The following is a 17,344-nucleotide window of genomic DNA, read 5'->3' on the forward strand; positions in this document are numbered from 1 at the left end:
CTCTCAACTCACAGATGTCGCTCAGATCATGGTGGCTGAAGATATCATCAGCTTTTTGGTGTTAGTCATCTTTTTAGCAATATTCACCCAGTTGAAATTAAACTGACAGTACAAGAAGTGAGAGTGGAACTAATAAGGCATTTACGATGTTATGACTTGCTACTTGAAGTTTCTACCCCTAGGAGGCGGTATTTCAAAAACTTTTTTATCATTGCTAACATTTTTTTTTCGTATTTTGAAGTCTTAATATACATATAGTATAATATATACATATGCTATGTTGATCTGGTATTTTTATTATTCAATTTTATTCATTTGCTGTCGCAAGACAACAAACACGCTCAATTTGTTCCAGGTAATTTTTCGTATACGTATTTCACGGTTGAGTTTGTTTAAATTGCAGTGCTTTCCTAGCATTGATTTACGTAACAACGGATTTTCAACAAAAAACACTTCTATAGTTACAAAAACCATTTTTTCAATGCTATTGCTATATATACATATGTATGTAATAAAATAATACACCATTTAAAATATAAACATGACGTTATAATTATTTAACTATTTTTCAATTATATTCCAATGGACAAGCATACAAAGGCATGAAATTAGATTGATTTAAAGTGGATGCGTGTATACGTATGTACATATGTGCTTTCGTGTGTGATCCTCTGCATCCATATGAACTTCCGATAAATGTAATATTTATTTTTTGAAATTTCTTCACAGGTCCACGAAAAAAACATACGTACATATTACATTCCAACCGTTTTTACAAGACTTTTTTTATAATTATTATTATGTAAATAACCACAGCGACCTGATTTTAAGTATGATGTTCGATGTGTTTCTCATCGGATCCAATTTATCATAAATTAATATACAATCAGTGAAGCCACATATGTAAAAAAAAAAAAAGTTATGGTTGATTCAACTTTTTATTGTACTTACAAGGTTCCCGGAAAAATGCACTAAATTGCACTGAACAGTAGCGCAGTTTCGAGAAGTCCTAATTTTCAGCGCTCAAAAATAACTTACACAATAGAATTCCATAAAATAAGGTTGGCACCCTCGGATGGGGTTTGGTGCAAGCGCTCGACAATCACCAGACAGACTGAACGACAGATAAACTGGATGGCAGCTTTAAACGCAATTCTCGTCTTCTCGAATGATAGATTGCACATCAGATGACGAGTAACCTTTCGATGTGCACAGATGCAATTATTAAAATGGTAATTATTAAAATTGAGTTGGATCTTTCAGGCGAGTTTAATAAGGCAAGATTCGGAACTTATCGAATCTTGCCTTATTAAACTCGCCTGAAAGATCCAACTCAATTTTAATAATTGCATCTGTGCACATCGAAAGGTTACTCGTCATCTGATGTGTAATCTATCATTTGAGAAGACGAGAATTGCGTTTAAAGCTGCCATCCAGTTTATCTGTCGTTCAGTCTGTCTGGTGATTGTCGAGCGCTTGCACCGCACCGGTTTTTACCAGACTGTCTGGTCCAGACATCGACTTTTTGTTTATAGTTTATGTTAATTCTAAGTTAAAAACTTCTGTACGAATTTAAAAAGTAGTAAACCGGGACATTTAGGCGTCCCGAGAGGTTTGTTCGGGACACCGGGACATGAGACTTAAAACTGGTGACAATCCCGATTAATCGGGACGCCTGACAACCCTACATATGAATCAACTTACGTGGGTTGGACGGAATATATTCCAACTGAAAATACACTTCAACTATAACGGTACTTGGAAACTTAGAAACTTAGGTAACCAGGTTAGATGGAATATATTCCAACTAGTCAAAATATATTGCAACTGGAAGATATACATAGTTCAACTGTAGCATATGTATGCATATATTACAATTCAAAATTCAAGCTCGGTCACTGAGGTGTATTGCTCAAGTGAGCAGTCCTGCAATGGGTGATGTTCATTAATTGACTCGGACGATGATATAAATTTATCGATCCAAGTACCTTACGCTCCTTGACGTTCGAAGATGACAGAGAAGAATAGCCGCCCCCGCTTCCGGATCTGTGGTGCGCGTACACTGCGTGCTCCTTCGTCAGGCACGCGACCAACCTAGCCAATTAACTTTATGAGGCCCCATAAACACATCTCCACACAGACTCCAGACGTTCAAATTGAATCCGTCTCCAACGTCGAACCAGACAACCACCTCACCTATGTATGACAGCCGTTCGACATCCGACCACAGTAAAAAATTGAACTTTTGAACTTTTCTAGGAAATTGCCTCTCTTTCTACTTCCTTTTTTTCCTTTGTTGGTCGAACGTGTTAAACGAATTCACTTGAAGAGGTCAGTTTTCATCAACCTAATTTGTGTCCAGCCTACACTCGTAAGAATCCACGTAGTCATCATCCTGGTCTATCGTCTTTTCTATTGGGTCCAAAGTGAGAAGAGTCAAAACTTCCGCCCGTAAAACATTTCGAACCATTAGTCAGTCGGGACGTAAATTGAGGAAAATAAGGGAGGGCACACCGACCGTCTAAAAATTAAAACCAGTTTTTTTTTATCCTATTCGCTTTCGGTTGTAATTGTAATCACTCAAGCGGCAGGATACACCTTGACCGTTAAACTTCACAAGGAGGATTCCACAAGTGCAAGTGATTTCATTGTGTTTCATCAACGATGCGTGACGATACTTTGCGAAGGTACGATATATCCACATATCACCCTTTTCTTTTAACTGTAGAAGGAACATAAATTTTGTGAAACTTGTTTGGAAACAAAACGATACAATACGTGCTTGAAACTTCAACACAGCATCATGGAATTGTGCGGCAAATGAAGTTAGTGTATATGTTTTAAACGAAAATTATTCAAAATATATATTATACTTATGTAATAATATTATAGAACTGCAAAAAATGCGTTGCAGACAAAATTATTGTGAAAATAAGTATACTTTCAATTATATCAACTTAATGAGTGATGTCGGAATGAATGAATGATTGTTGCTAAGTATAAGAAGCAATGTACTGCTGAAAAATTTGCTGGCATGCGAAAGATTTACAATTTCGTCAGTTGTGGGCAAAACTTCATCAGTAAATGAAGAATAATAAATATTGTAGAAGAAGAAATATTGAGAGCTTGGAAGACTATTCCAGAAATCTATCTAGCTATGGCGATATTTTCAATTGTATCTTCTACGTATGTTTGAGTCGTTTAAAAAAATGTAGTGTATAGCTAGGTGGCTGTGTTAATGCTAACCACCGATAAGTATCGGGTTCGAGCCCTGATTTGATCTAGATTGAAAATAATTTATTCGGAGTATCTCTGCAGTGCTGCTGATTAGACTAACTCCAAGTCGATCGTTTCTTATTAAAGTTAACCAATTTCTCTGGCTTCATTGTTGAAATGACTCGTCACAAAATTGGCAACTACTATTTGAATACAAAATCAAATTTATAATCTATAAATTTTGTTGCTTTGGGGGCAACTTAAAATGGCACTATGGTAAAAAATATAAATTTATACTTAAAAAAATAAAATAAATAGCATCCAATTTAAGAAATCCAGTTGGGAATGCTTATTGCTAAAAGTCATGGAATATGAAGCAGAAAAAAGGAACCTAGGGCTTGCGAGTATTTTTGTATATTAAAGATCCAATCTCAAATCACTATAAAAACACCTTGGTTCGTCCAATGTAGACAAAGTTTTAAAAGGGGTGGGTTACGCTTACATGAACTCGCAATATGTAATTAGCTTGTAACTTTCGGAACCACTGATTATGCACTTGTTTACGCAGTTACCCGATAACGAACAAAAGTGACCGTTAAAAATATTATATCCATAAATAAGAATGTGAATAAAGTTATTAATTAAGATAATTTGGAAGCCAGTCAAATGCAGTTTTTAATGAAATTAAATATTGAAGGAATAAATCCATAATATTATTATACTCGTGTTGAATTAAATCAATTGTATGATCGTCGAATGCGTAACGTTGAGACCGTTGAACGTCCCACGCTTAATAATAAGGACTTTATCACCATTACCCAACTGGTTACGTACACTTTTGAAACATCGAACTTTATTTATGCACAAGGGTGTATATACGAACAATATAACATGCATTCGAAAAAAAAGGAGTGAGATTAACTAGCAGACATTTTCCAGAAGCCACCATTCAAGTGGTGAAACGTACCACCGTGGAAACTGTCCTGGTGTGGGAAACAAATCTATACGATAAACAAGATAGACGGTTCGTGCGCACCACTTGACAACTTAAAACTTGAAAAATTGTTCGCGTTCAATAAAACAAATCCTCGAGTCATCCCCTTCCGAGATTGGGTTAATTCGAATATCTCCGTCGACGAGCTAGGTTTAAAAATAAAGACTATAAAGTGGAGATTATCGCTCAACGTCGCACGTATCGATGTGAAGAGTTTGTATTATTTGTTCCGAGAGGAAACGAGTTAAATGCGAGCGGCGGAGATGTAAATTGGGTTCCCATGATCCGTTCGTCAAAGTCAATCCTATTGTTCTCTCCTCTTTTTTCATGTAATGTTTGTTTAACGACATTCGTTAAATCCAATTTGTATCAATCAGGCGGGACAACATGATCAGAAAACTGTCAATTAAGGGCGAAGCTGTCCCCCCTTCCTCCTCCTCCTCCTACACCCTCGAGCTACCACCGCGTTTGAATTACCATTTCCTGTGCTGCTGGATCTCCGCCCCCACTACGGTGATGAATGAAAAGATGCCTTATCTCAAACGGTAATTATAGATGAACGACAGCACAATTAAACTTCACCTTCAGAGACTAGTGGTCAGTTGAGTAGGTTATAAAATATCGAAAATTATAGAAACCTAAATTGCATTTTGCATTCACTTCGACAATTAGTCTGATAAACTTATAGAGCCGCCGATAGAATTGGTCCGATAAGTCAATGGTGAAATATCATTTTATTTTATTTAAATTTTTACCAAAAAGACCCAGCATGGAAACCCAATGTGCCTTCCTTGGCCAGTTTACAGAAATATACATGTACCTTTGTACATAAAATTTACATATGTATATGAATGTAAAACAAGGGTTTGTAACTTAGAGCCATTCAAAAGTTGTTGCCTAACTTCACAACTGTATGATGCAGTGAGAATGTCGAGCTGCTCAGACAATTTAGTAGTAGAATGACCTTAGAAAGGGGTGAGTCAAAAAGCACATTGGTTCTGATCAGAATTGTCAGAAGCCTCTCTGAGCAAAATTCTGCCAGCTTCTCGGACATCCAAGCTTGAGGTCAACCAGAATTTTTAGAATATGATACTCACCCATTAAGATTTTTATAAATAGCCTCCCAAGTTGAGCGTCTCTACGAGAGGGTTATGATTTGAAACCATAGACTATACACATATATACGATCCAATGAGAATTCATCGATGATGTGTTATCACAATAGCAATAAAATTTAAACGAATTTAATTTAAGTTTCAGATATACCAGTTGACTTTAAGGTCATTCACAAATCAACGAATATTTTTTACGATTGTACTTTTTTTTAAATAATATTTAACAAAAAAAGTTTATAATCTAAATATGGTAGACATACGTTTGATATAATTGAAAAAGTTGAATAAATATTAGTTAGCAAAGCAGCATCATCACTAACGGTGAATTCATATTATACTTTTGACAATCTCAGGATGTTGTGCTTGATGGAGAATAACAGACTCAACAACTTTAGGATATTATTGTTCTTTAAGAAACATTGTTTAAAACTTTGACTCAATTATATTGCTATTATCATTCACATATGTATGTACATGTGTGCATTGCAGAGAACTGACCTAGCACACGTTGAATCGTATCGTTTTAATAACTACACATTACTCACAGAGGAAATGTGCATTTGTCGAATGCATTTCGAGTTCCCGGTATTTACCAGTCTGAACGCAAACTAGAATTCATTGTTTACGCGTGCAGCTTCCCCTTTAGAATAAAATCGAAAATAACCAGAAGTCGAGCGAGAGCTAAATAGACCAGTTCACCTTTGCTATTGGTTAGTTCACCTATACATACAATTACAAAACAAAGCGAAGTCGGCCATGTTGGTAAAATTAAAGATGCCGACACTTTCCTGTGTGCGGTAGTCCTTTAATTTCTTTTCTCCTCTTTTACTTGATTCATTGAGGCTAATCAGGAAACTTCTCGCATGCTTTCCACGTCGTTGAACTATGACCTTGCCTAGCGGGTCTTTGTGTACGGGCAATCCGCAAAGTGACAAAACAAAATTAACCGACGAGACCCCGGACTGATCGGTGAGCGTTGCCAGAGCCACAGTCTAGTTGCCTAATTAAACTTGATTAAAAACACGAGCACTCGTGTACACAAAACTGGGGAGACACCCACTGGGTTTGGCTAACCAGCGCTGGAAGCCGAATGAGCAACTGATAGGATGATCTGATTTAACCGAAGGGGAATAAGAGTGGTACCCCACATCAGTCATCTTTGATCGAGTGTTCTTCAGAAGTCATTTAAATGACAACAGTACGAGTGTAGGTGAGAGAGGAAGATGTGGAGAACATTTGAGTTAACAATTTTAATCGAAATTTGAATTAGAAACTTTAGTGGAAATGTTACTTATTGGTATACTATATGTATGTACATATGTAAGTGTGTTTCATATGTATGTAGAAAATAATAGGGGATTAGTTATAGACTATTTACTGTTTTTCTGCTGCTTATTCCAAGAACAAATTTGCTCCCATAGAATAAAATCTGAAGTGTTGGTTAAAAATATGTATGAAGGAATATAGGAGTGTTTTCTAGGAAGTTAAAATAAACTGAAAAAACGGTAATTTTTGAAGATAAGTAAAGAAGTGAAAGTACATTTTTGCAAAAGTTATAAAAAGTAGACTGTATGGAGAAAATAAAATGAATAGCTCGTAATTTGATTTACCGGTAAGCCGGTATTACACATTTTATAAAGTGTAGACTAAATAGGTAAATGAAACTATTGGCATATAGGTATTTGTGGTCTTCATCGAGTGGAAGATGCTTGTCAAGAAAAGGAGCTTAAAAGAGATTAAAATAGGGCGCAGGCATTTGAGTGGTAAGCGGCATGTTTTTTTTTTTTTTTTTTTAGATAGTTTTGCACATGTAAAAATATACTAGCACGTTTGTTCTATGCTATGGCCATCCAAGGCAAAACTCACCCCCTGGAATGTTTTCGGTGATATTTTGACAGTGATCGATAACGATGATTCCCATATTCGAAGAAATGTAAAATAAACTTGTCGAAATACTAAGATCGTACGAATTAGCAATTACATAAGGATACGTCTACACAGCTGCTGTGCCGTACGTCTATCAGTGTGGCTGTGCTGTACGTCTATCAGTGTGTCTGTGCCTTACTCATCTATAAGGAGACTAGTTTGTAAAAAAAAATACATGTAACCATTAGCCAGAAGTGTATATGTTCAGTTGAAGTGTATTTCCAGTTGTTATGCATATATTCCAACTGGCGTTTAAGGTCGTTCATATTCGAATACAATTTAACTAGTAAATTATATCTATACAACAACAAATACACTTTCAACAGTTTGCGCCAGTTGTAATATAACAATTGAGTTTTGACAGCTGTGATGTTTTTATGAATGCTTTAGAATTGAATAATTTAATATACGAATAAAGATAATGAGTACCATGTTATGAAAACTCTAATAATGAGTTCAAAACAAAAAAAAACTTTTCAACTCAATTTACTAGTCGGGTGACGTTTTCACGAAAACCTAACCTCTACATCTAACCTGGTACCAACTCATAGTTGAACTGTATTTCCAGTTCAGTAATATATTTTGACCAGTTGGAATGTATGTAGTTCGCCATATGAATCAACTTACGTTGGGTAGACGGAATATGTATATTCCAATTAGTCAAAATATATTACAATTGAAAATATACTTCAACAATAACGGTAGTTGGTACCAGGTTAGTTAATATATTCTAACTAGTCAAAATGTATTAAAACTGGAAGGTACACTTCAACTGTAACATATACACGACGATATATTATAGCTAGTGAATCTCAATTTTTCAAGGAGACCGGATAGAGTTGAATTTCGCATTGAGCTTTTACAGCATATGGTCAATATTTGAAATGATTATGTCAAAAATAAAAATTTGAAATTCTATACCAAAGCCTCAATAATGTCAAGGGTAAGGATGTTGTAAAATTAGGCCATGTTGATTTTTGCCCGTTGGCCGAAATTGAGTAAGAGAATTGAATTTATTAATGGGCCTCCAATTCGAGCATGCGTGTAATGATCTAAATAACGCGTCGAATAAGATCGTCAATTAAAACAGTTATGAATTCATATTTTGTTCAATTTCGGGAAATAGAGATATGTATTTAATCTCTATATAATTCTGACACGAGCTAATTGGTAATTATTAACTATGCCGTTGCATCCCTCAATTTGATGGACCCCCTGGCGGTGTGAAGGGCGTGCCTAGATTAAATTTACGTCTTCATTATTCACACACGACCCGTCATTTACAATTTATTGTGACAGATAACGACGGGCGACTTGTTTGAGATCGTACGCACACGCACATTTGAGAAATTACTAAAAGTTAATTCAATACCAGAGAGAGATCATCGAAAACAACACGCACACAACACCTAAACTAAACAGTTATTGAAACAGATGTATGCAATGGCCAAGATAAGACAACAAATCCTATTGATAAATATCGACGAGAACAAAATTTTTCCGAGTGGTTTTTCTTCTACTCCTTTCTATGCAAGTCTACTCTTTATTTGGCCTATAATTTGGATCCCTGAACCCAACCCTACGCACCAATATTGTATACTATACATATGTAAATTGATACGTATATTAAAACAAAAACAAAAGAACGAATGTACCGTGTGAAATGTTCACTAATCGGAGAATTTTTTTTCGGATGTTTGAGAAAGCCTAGTGTAGAATATGAGCTCAATGGGCCACTGTTCGAAGAAGAGTATCTCCAAAAATGTTCACATGTATGTATATATATATGTACACATATATTATACACATGTATTTATAAACATTGAGATCTTTGTTTGTAATAAGTCAAGGTTTCTCAAATTAATCATTACTGATTTGCGTTCGCTAAATTCTCATCAGAGGGACTTGCAAGACTGAGCAATTTTCAGATTTTGGTTCCTTAGTAATTTAGTTCAAATAAGAACGCCGACAATTTAAAAGAAAAAAATCGACATAAATACACGAAATCATAAAAACTTCGAATTGAATAAAATTTGGAATCCGTTATTTACAAGTAACATTAGTGCACACAGCTTTCAACAATAATTATTGAATTTCAATTTTTTTTAAAACTTACGAAAGCTAACGGAAATTTTGAATTTTTTATTATAGGAAGCAGTACGTTTTTGCATTTCACGAAAGGGAGCGGCGCTCCCACGCGCTCCTGTCCATTTCGAGCCCTGATATAAACTAGACCAGCAGTTGACAATCTGTGTCATACGTTGATAAGAAAATTAAAAAAATATATACATATGTAAGTAAATACATATGTACATATATCAAAATTGACAATTTTCCAAAAGGTGAGTATTATTCGATATCCCGATATTTGAAAGAACCTGAACACGTACATATGTACTTCAATTAAGCTTTAATCCTTGGATTAGACGATTAGCCAAGAGAGATTCTTGAGAAGTCATTCGAATGGAATTCGAACGAGATTTTTTTACTCGAATAATTGGATTCTAAACGAAAATGTGGTCAATTATGTATGTATATGTACGAGTGCGGAAAGAGCGAACAATGAAGTACGAAAGGGCGAAAACGGAAGGGCATAAAAAGCTTCATTGTCGCACAATTGCCATTCCGGTCACTAAATGGGAATCATCGGCAAAGGATGTGCTCCCGTTTCAACGAATAGGCCGGATGCATAATTATTACAAATTAATTTTAATTAGAACTTCGTCTGAACGGCCCAATAGTGCGTACGCCATTTTTTTTTTATTTTTAAACATCAACTGCGAGTATTATTGTGTTTTTCAGACATGCTACGGCGCCTGTTTTCACAATGAAAAACAAACAGAGATAACCTCATCCGAAAGGTTTAATCATGCCATTCGACGGAGAGGTCATGAAACTTTCAATTAAATTCAAAATGAGATGCTATCTCGGGCTTAAGCGTACGCATTTCGAAGGTGATACACTAAAATAACACTCCAATCGGCGTGAATTTAATTAACGCTCGCGAAAAAATTACACATTAAGATAGTGCGTTTAATTACGCGTTTATTGACTAATACTGATATGCACTCTCTGAAAATTGCAACTCGGTGCAATTTTGCACGTTTGCTCTCTCTTCAGATTGACTTTGTTTAGCAATGTATTGTTGCCGATTTGAAATTGATCGATCAAAACAAGCAAGAATCGAGTCAAGCATGTAATAATCTCAACTTCTAATTTATAACACACGTGTTACATAAATATTCATTGTACGTAAGCTGAAAATCTTCCATAAATTTACATTATTTGAGAAATATAAGAAAGTATTAATTACTAGCATAAAATAAAAGCACGTCCGAATACTACATATGTAAGTACTTATATAATTAAAACAAAACTAATGAAGGAAATTGAAGAAAAAAGGTAAATACTATCAAAAAGCTATAGATATAGGTGGATTTTACTGTATGGAATTTAGGTATGCCTCTCGAGGAGCTCGTATGCTTAAGCTTATTTTCGGTGAGGGATGGCAGTATATATATCTATGGGGGCGAATGGAATGAAATTATGGTATTGTCTAAATACGCTGTTTAATATGACGGGCGGGACGGAAGTAAGGCGGTAGCCACCAACATGGTCAAATCGGTCCCAACTCGCAGGATGGCAACCCAAATTCGACCATGTCGTAGAACCCTTACACACCTTTACAAACTATAGAAATACAAATTATAATTACGTTTGGATATATATATTTTTTTATTGTTTAACACTTGATTCACTGGGCTAAAAAAATCCGCTAGTCACTGTACTGGAGCGTCCAGTTAAAATGTTAGTTTTAAGTTATAATAATGCAAAATCTGCGAGGTTAATTATTGTAATTAGCTATAACAATCACTTTATCGTGTATTACACGTCGAAGAAAGAAAGAAATAAGTACAAGAAATGAAAAAAATAAATGCTGAAGCAGAGTTGTCATTCCAAGACGGATATCATTCTCACACTGACTGTTGAGCGCGGCGCGTACTGAATTACTCATTACTCTTTCTCGTATCTGTGAGGCGTGTGTAACAAGGTCCTTCCCGCGAAAATGTTTATTTATGTTGATATTGAACAAATTTAACAAAGACATAATTTGAAAAATAGTTTTAAAATAGTTTTTTGAAAAATAGAGGTTTTTATGAGGAATACATAAAATATGAAGACCCTGCCATTCAGTATGTTTGGAGAAATAAAATAAAATATAGGTACAGGTCACTCGCTATCCATCACAGTGCGGCAAGTCCCATGACACATTCAGTCAAAAGTATTTTGATATCAAATTCATATCTCCGAGCAAAGGACCAATGGCGGATCAAATAAATGGGGGGCCGCGGACCGCTTCAGTCAAAAAAAAGTTAACATCGTTTTTACTTTATCTATGTACGTAGCAATAGTTGAAGTTTTGTGATCATGAGAAAATTCGAACTCGAGATTTTGACTGATTCTAACTCAGAATCGATCACTGATCACGTTTCCATGATCTAGAAAAAAATGTGTGTGTGTCTGTGTATTTTGGGGATTTTTTGAACACCGTTAGTCCTATCGAACAGAAACTTAGTATCGGTTACTGAAATTCTTATCGTCACGACGTAATTTTTTTTCAAATTTTAAAGTTGAACGGAAATTGTACCTCCCCTTATAGTTGTCCTCTTTTTTAAGTTATTGAATTCAATTATCTCCCAAGCCGCTAACTGAATCGGACTGAATTTTTTTACATGTAATAGAAATTATAAATTTTATAACCTAATATTTGTTGAATATTTTTATCTGAACCTATATTAATACGTGGACTATGTATTAATTTTATTGATTCTTGGCTTACGAACGTATTGTGGACAATGATAATAATTTGTAAGTTGTAAACTTTGGTAGTAAAGGCCCATTTCGGGGGGCCCAAAATTCAGGGGCCGCAAGCGCGCGCTTATTTTCATGTTCATGTATGATAAACCGCCGCTGCAAAGGACATATCATATCGTTGTTTTATGTTTCATATCAATTGTCACAAAAAAACTGCCCAATTCCATAAAAGTTAGTTCCTATTCAGTCTGAATAGCAAGCTACATACCAACATATGTACATTGACCGTAAACAAAAGATGCACATTTGAAGAACTTGGCGATCAGCTTTTATCCAAAACCATTACTTTACAATATAAAATATCGCTCACTCCATTGACTACACGTTAAGATCATGCTCTCTAAATTACCGCACCGTGTTTTTATCCGTTTTAATTATATTTACACACTATTTTAGACAGTCAATGGTCAATGGCACACCAATGGTTGGCGAGCCCACCGCTTGTGCTGGGCTAATTCCTACTTCCTCATTAAAAACAACGCGATGTTCACGGGACATCATAAAAGAGCACACCACTTGCATACACCGTTTTGTATTAATAAATCGCAAGTGGAGCGAGAACCGCAGGAGCAGGGACCCGCAGGATCACGGTGCCAATCTTCGACAAAAGCGAGATATGTGTATGTATGTACATATGTAAGTAAGCGTATGTAACTGATACCCGTTGGGGTGGGTAGAAATTCGTTAACGGCGAACAGGTCAATTCACACGTTGTTCATTCGTTGGTAACCATTAACTATTCAATCATGAATAATTCATGGGATAATAACGAGGGGGTGGGTTGTTCGAGTAAGCATCCCCCCACCTGTGAAACATTTCGAGGCAGTCAGGTGGACGAAATTAGCAAGTGTTCAATGCAGAATGTGAAAAATCAACCATTGGGTTGAACGATAGGGAGTGATATCTACTGGCAGTGTCCAACCACATGTACGCTGTGTATTTACGATTCGGTCGGAAGGAAACGTTTAATTTAAATAAATGTTTATTCATATGATGCACATGAATAAGCGGCCGGGTAATGGGGTCCCGTGATGGGGACCCCTGCGCTTGGGACCCCATAATTGAAAAACGACTTTTGGCCCGAACGTTCACACGCGGTCAACTCTATTGACGTTTTCCTAACGATGCCGTCGCATTCGGTTGACAGTTGTCGTTGACGACTTTATTGAAATTGGACTTTGGGTTAAAGTTTACGGATACGATTGGTCTTCACTTGACACTTCTCGACACTCCCAGACCCGCAGAGGTTAAACCCCATCGCCTAGTGGCGAATTCCTCGTGAACTTTTATGACATTAAGTTTGATATTTGATATTGAGGAGCTCATAAAAATATAGAACACGTTGAATGCAAACCATTGTTGTTCAATATTAAGGGAAGGGGTATTGGACACTTTTTTTCAAATTCAATTAGTAGTTAATATTAAAATATTGAATATTGAAGGGATGTATTAATACATTATAGTATGATCAACATTCAGACAACTTAGTAATGACTAAACATTGGATAGTCGTCGGAGCAATTGCAAATAACGGTAATCGAAAAATTTCGCACACGATAATCGTGAATTTGGAATATCTGACACTCGAATTCTGTGGGGTACTCTCGATGGGTGGGATTTTCGACTGCCAAATATTTCTTATTCGATATATTCGTGACGAATGCGAAATTATCACAGAACCGCAAATAATAATAGACTGTTTCATCAGTGACAAGCAAGAGAGGTAAAAAAAACTTGTAAAAATGGTTTTTCTAATAAATTAACAATGGAAAAAGGCCCTCTGCCCCGATCCCTAGTTTATGTCTAGTAATGATGTATTTCTGAAGATGTGTTAGCGCAGCGGCAGTGTTAGCTCAGTAATAAACATTTCATACCAGCTAGTCTCCAAAAACAAGAAGAGGGTAAGTTAATAAAAAGTTTATACAAATGCTCATTTCATTTCTCGAGTCAAAATATATATGTACATACATACTTGTTACGTACTGTTAAACGCCGGAGTGGTTAAATTGAATGAAATAAGTTTTCCTTATGTTCCGCACAATACAACATTCACACCATAGAGAATCGTATTCATCATCAAAGAGGTTTTTTGATGGTCATGAATTTAAAAATGATTTCTTGAATTTCAGAGAAGTGGAAGGACATTTTAAGAGGCGAAGATTGGCGATATCATGCAAAAGCTGTCTCACGCAAATGTGCAATTAAGGTTGAAGTGAGCCAGACATGGCGGCCAAAAGGGACTGAAGGACTAACGATGGCGCTGGAGAGGGACGCTAGTTGATTAGCTCAGCTCGTCTGGGCGCCAATTGATGTCTCTAGAGTGGCGTCGGCACCCAAACAAACCCCTGATGGATGCACTTGAGCAGATGCATCAATGGGAGAACAACCGTCAAGAGGCGACAACAACGGATTCCACAGTTTTGAACTAAACAACCCTTCATTTAGGGTAAATTTAAGAAAAACAAATGCGAGGAAAGAATTTGGTTGGTTTACATTTACATTTTAGGAACTGCCGAGGTTTCACACGTGGGTGCGTAAAAGTTGCTAGTTTTTTTTTATTATTATTTAGGGGTGGTTGGGTGTTATGAAATCTCCTTGACACCTCCTTGTTGTCGTTATGTCTTGGCATCATTATGATTGACGCTTTGCGATCTAGAGCGCCGTTAATCCGCGGCTTGGTCCATTGACTTCCATCAATTAGCGGCCCCAGCCACAAATGAAACGCATTCCGAAAAAAGCAATTACACTTATTATTAGCAATGACGATTCTGGTTTCCAACACGTCCCTCTTCACAGCAGTGTAATACTCGTATCGAATTAATTACTACTGACTCCTCCTATGGGATAAGAACGCACTCTATTTCCTTTATCAGCCTGGGAACTATGTACATACATAACTATTTTCGAGTCAGGCACTGTTTACTCTCTACTAATATATTGACAGTTTATGAAATGAAATCTAAATATTCTTCTATTTCAAAAACCGCACTAAATCAAAACACTCATTGAACAAAAAAAAAAATCGTGCACAATATGGTAGATGGGTGACTCGTTGTGAAAAGCCTCACAGGAACCGGAAATATGCACAATGGCCGCATTCCACTATATGCTCTAGCGCTGATTTTGACGTCACAGAGCTTAGAGTTTAAATAATTCATTCAAGCCAAACAAACACATCTATGTATATTGAGTACTATTGATTTTTAGGAATTACGCCCACCCAAGATGAAGGAATCACAGCGTAAAGAGTTGTACCTGTCCTGTGACCCATAAAGGACCGAAAAATAATAAACGACTCTTGTGCAAACACGGCACACACTTCAAGTCGAAGTGTTTATTTTAGTGGTTAACCTCACAAAGATACATTGAACATTCCCTTTTTTTAGTACATATTTACCCAATTCTCCTTTGAGCAAAAGTAAACTTACAACAAGAGAACCAATTTACAGATCAAACAAGTACTTATTTTTAACAAAAAATACAGAACTTACATTGATTTCAAATAATTAAAATCATTAAATGAGATTCTATACTAAAATTTCCATACATATTGACAACTAAAGTAAAACAAAGCTTTGTATACAACTTGAGTATCAAAATCAGCAGGTTAAATTTATATTTTACACCGTAGTACATTTATTACGTAGAAATGTATTTAATTTAAAAAAAAAAACTCACCTTAGTGATATATTCATTTCCGCTTTCATCGGTGCGGTTCTGAAATGAAAAATTAGAAATTCAAATGAGTACAAGATTTATGAAAGACAACACTCAAGGTTGGCAAGTTACATAAAAATAGCAGTTTAACCGTTAAAATATGAGGAAGGATCTATTTAACGGCAATTAACTCGCGTAAAAAAGCGGACACACGCTTTATGCATCGAAGAGGGAGTTCAACGGGTCGTATCGTCGCAGGGGATGAAGTGCAAGATCGTCGCTGTACTTCCGCAGGATTTGATCGAAAACGAGGAAGTGAAACTTCCTATCAACGACACGACTGGAAATAATGTCGTGAGGTCGATTACTACTACATATGTACATATATATAAAAAGAAGGAAGCTGAAAATAGCCGTGGCAAACCTAATAATCATAATCTTCCCGTCGAGTACGTGAGGAGATGCGACAATAAACTGGAGTTTTTTCCACGCAAACGACGACGTTTTCGGAAGCCGATAATCCAGAACAATTTACAGAAGGGATAAACCATTTAAAGCAAAAACAAAGTAGAGATAAAATATCAGAGCGACGGTAGGCAGGGATATTTGGCCAGTCATGAACCGAGCGATAAAGGTCAGCACCTGCTGCAAGGATTCCCCAACGACAAAGACCGTTAAGGATGCGGGTCTTAATTAGTCGACACTCGGATTTTATCGGAACGATTGTTAACACTTTCGACAATAAGCGGGTCGGATAAATGTTTTTTTTTTTTTTATCTAACTTGTTGCACAGCATTAAAGTAACAACGGAACAGGTAGCAATTTCCTGCGCGTCCCCATGGGGGTTGGACCTTTTGAACCCTTTCCGTTTTGTTAGGCATTAATCGAAATCGTCATGGAAAATTGCTGTAATCGACAGGAAGAGCATACCCAGTTTAATGGTTCAGCGGAGATTGCTTTGTGTATAGGTGCACGTGTGTCACAATCAAATTGTATTGTTTTCCCAACGACAATCACTATCTACCAATATTTACAACAAAAATCAAGCCATTCTAATGGTACATTACATTTTTACTGTTATGTGTACACATATACATATATTTATATACTAAATCGCTAAGGCTGCTGGTAAAATATGGATGATAATAAATCTAGACCACCTTTTGTAGCATTTTTTTCAGATCTATGTACATGTATACTGAAAGATTCAGTAAAAACAGTGACGGCTCTTGAAAATATTTTTTGCAGGTACTACACGTATCCGTTTATAGTTTCTTCACATCAAAACCAGTTTAGTTTGGATGCTGCAATGCTCCATTCCCTATGTACGAACCGCGCCCGTGTAAAAGAAAAAAACTAAGCTTTTCAGCACATTAGCATTGAATTAGCCACATTGATTGTTCATCCCACGCATCCTTTTCAGATGATAATGGAAAAATAACAAGGCTGACAAAGGGAAGGGGTGGTGGTGAAGGGACAAATTGCTGGAAGCCATATTATTCGAAAGGCCCTGATTCTGGAGAAAATCATTAGAATATATTAAAAAATAACGAAAATTAAA

The 17,344-nt window shown here is 36.2% G+C and overlaps 1 protein-coding gene across 1 annotated transcript in view; it reads right to left on the reverse strand.

The window, feature by feature from the left end:
- sev (receptor protein-tyrosine kinase sevenless) overlaps window positions 1-17,344 on the reverse strand; it is a 39,625-nt gene that overhangs the window by 12,751 nt on the left and 9,530 nt on the right. The window contains exon 2 of the mRNA XM_077437666.1: window positions 15,805-15,843. Coding sequence (XP_077293792.1) covers window positions 15,805-15,843 — 39 coding nt within the window. The remainder of the gene's footprint in view (window positions 1-15,804; window positions 15,844-17,344) is intronic.

This window comes from Arctopsyche grandis, chromosome 9 (assembly GCF_051622035.1).
Source record: "Arctopsyche grandis isolate Sample6627 chromosome 9, ASM5162203v2, whole genome shotgun sequence".
In the NCBI taxonomy this organism is placed as follows: Eukaryota; Metazoa; Arthropoda; class Insecta; order Trichoptera; family Hydropsychidae; genus Arctopsyche; species Arctopsyche grandis.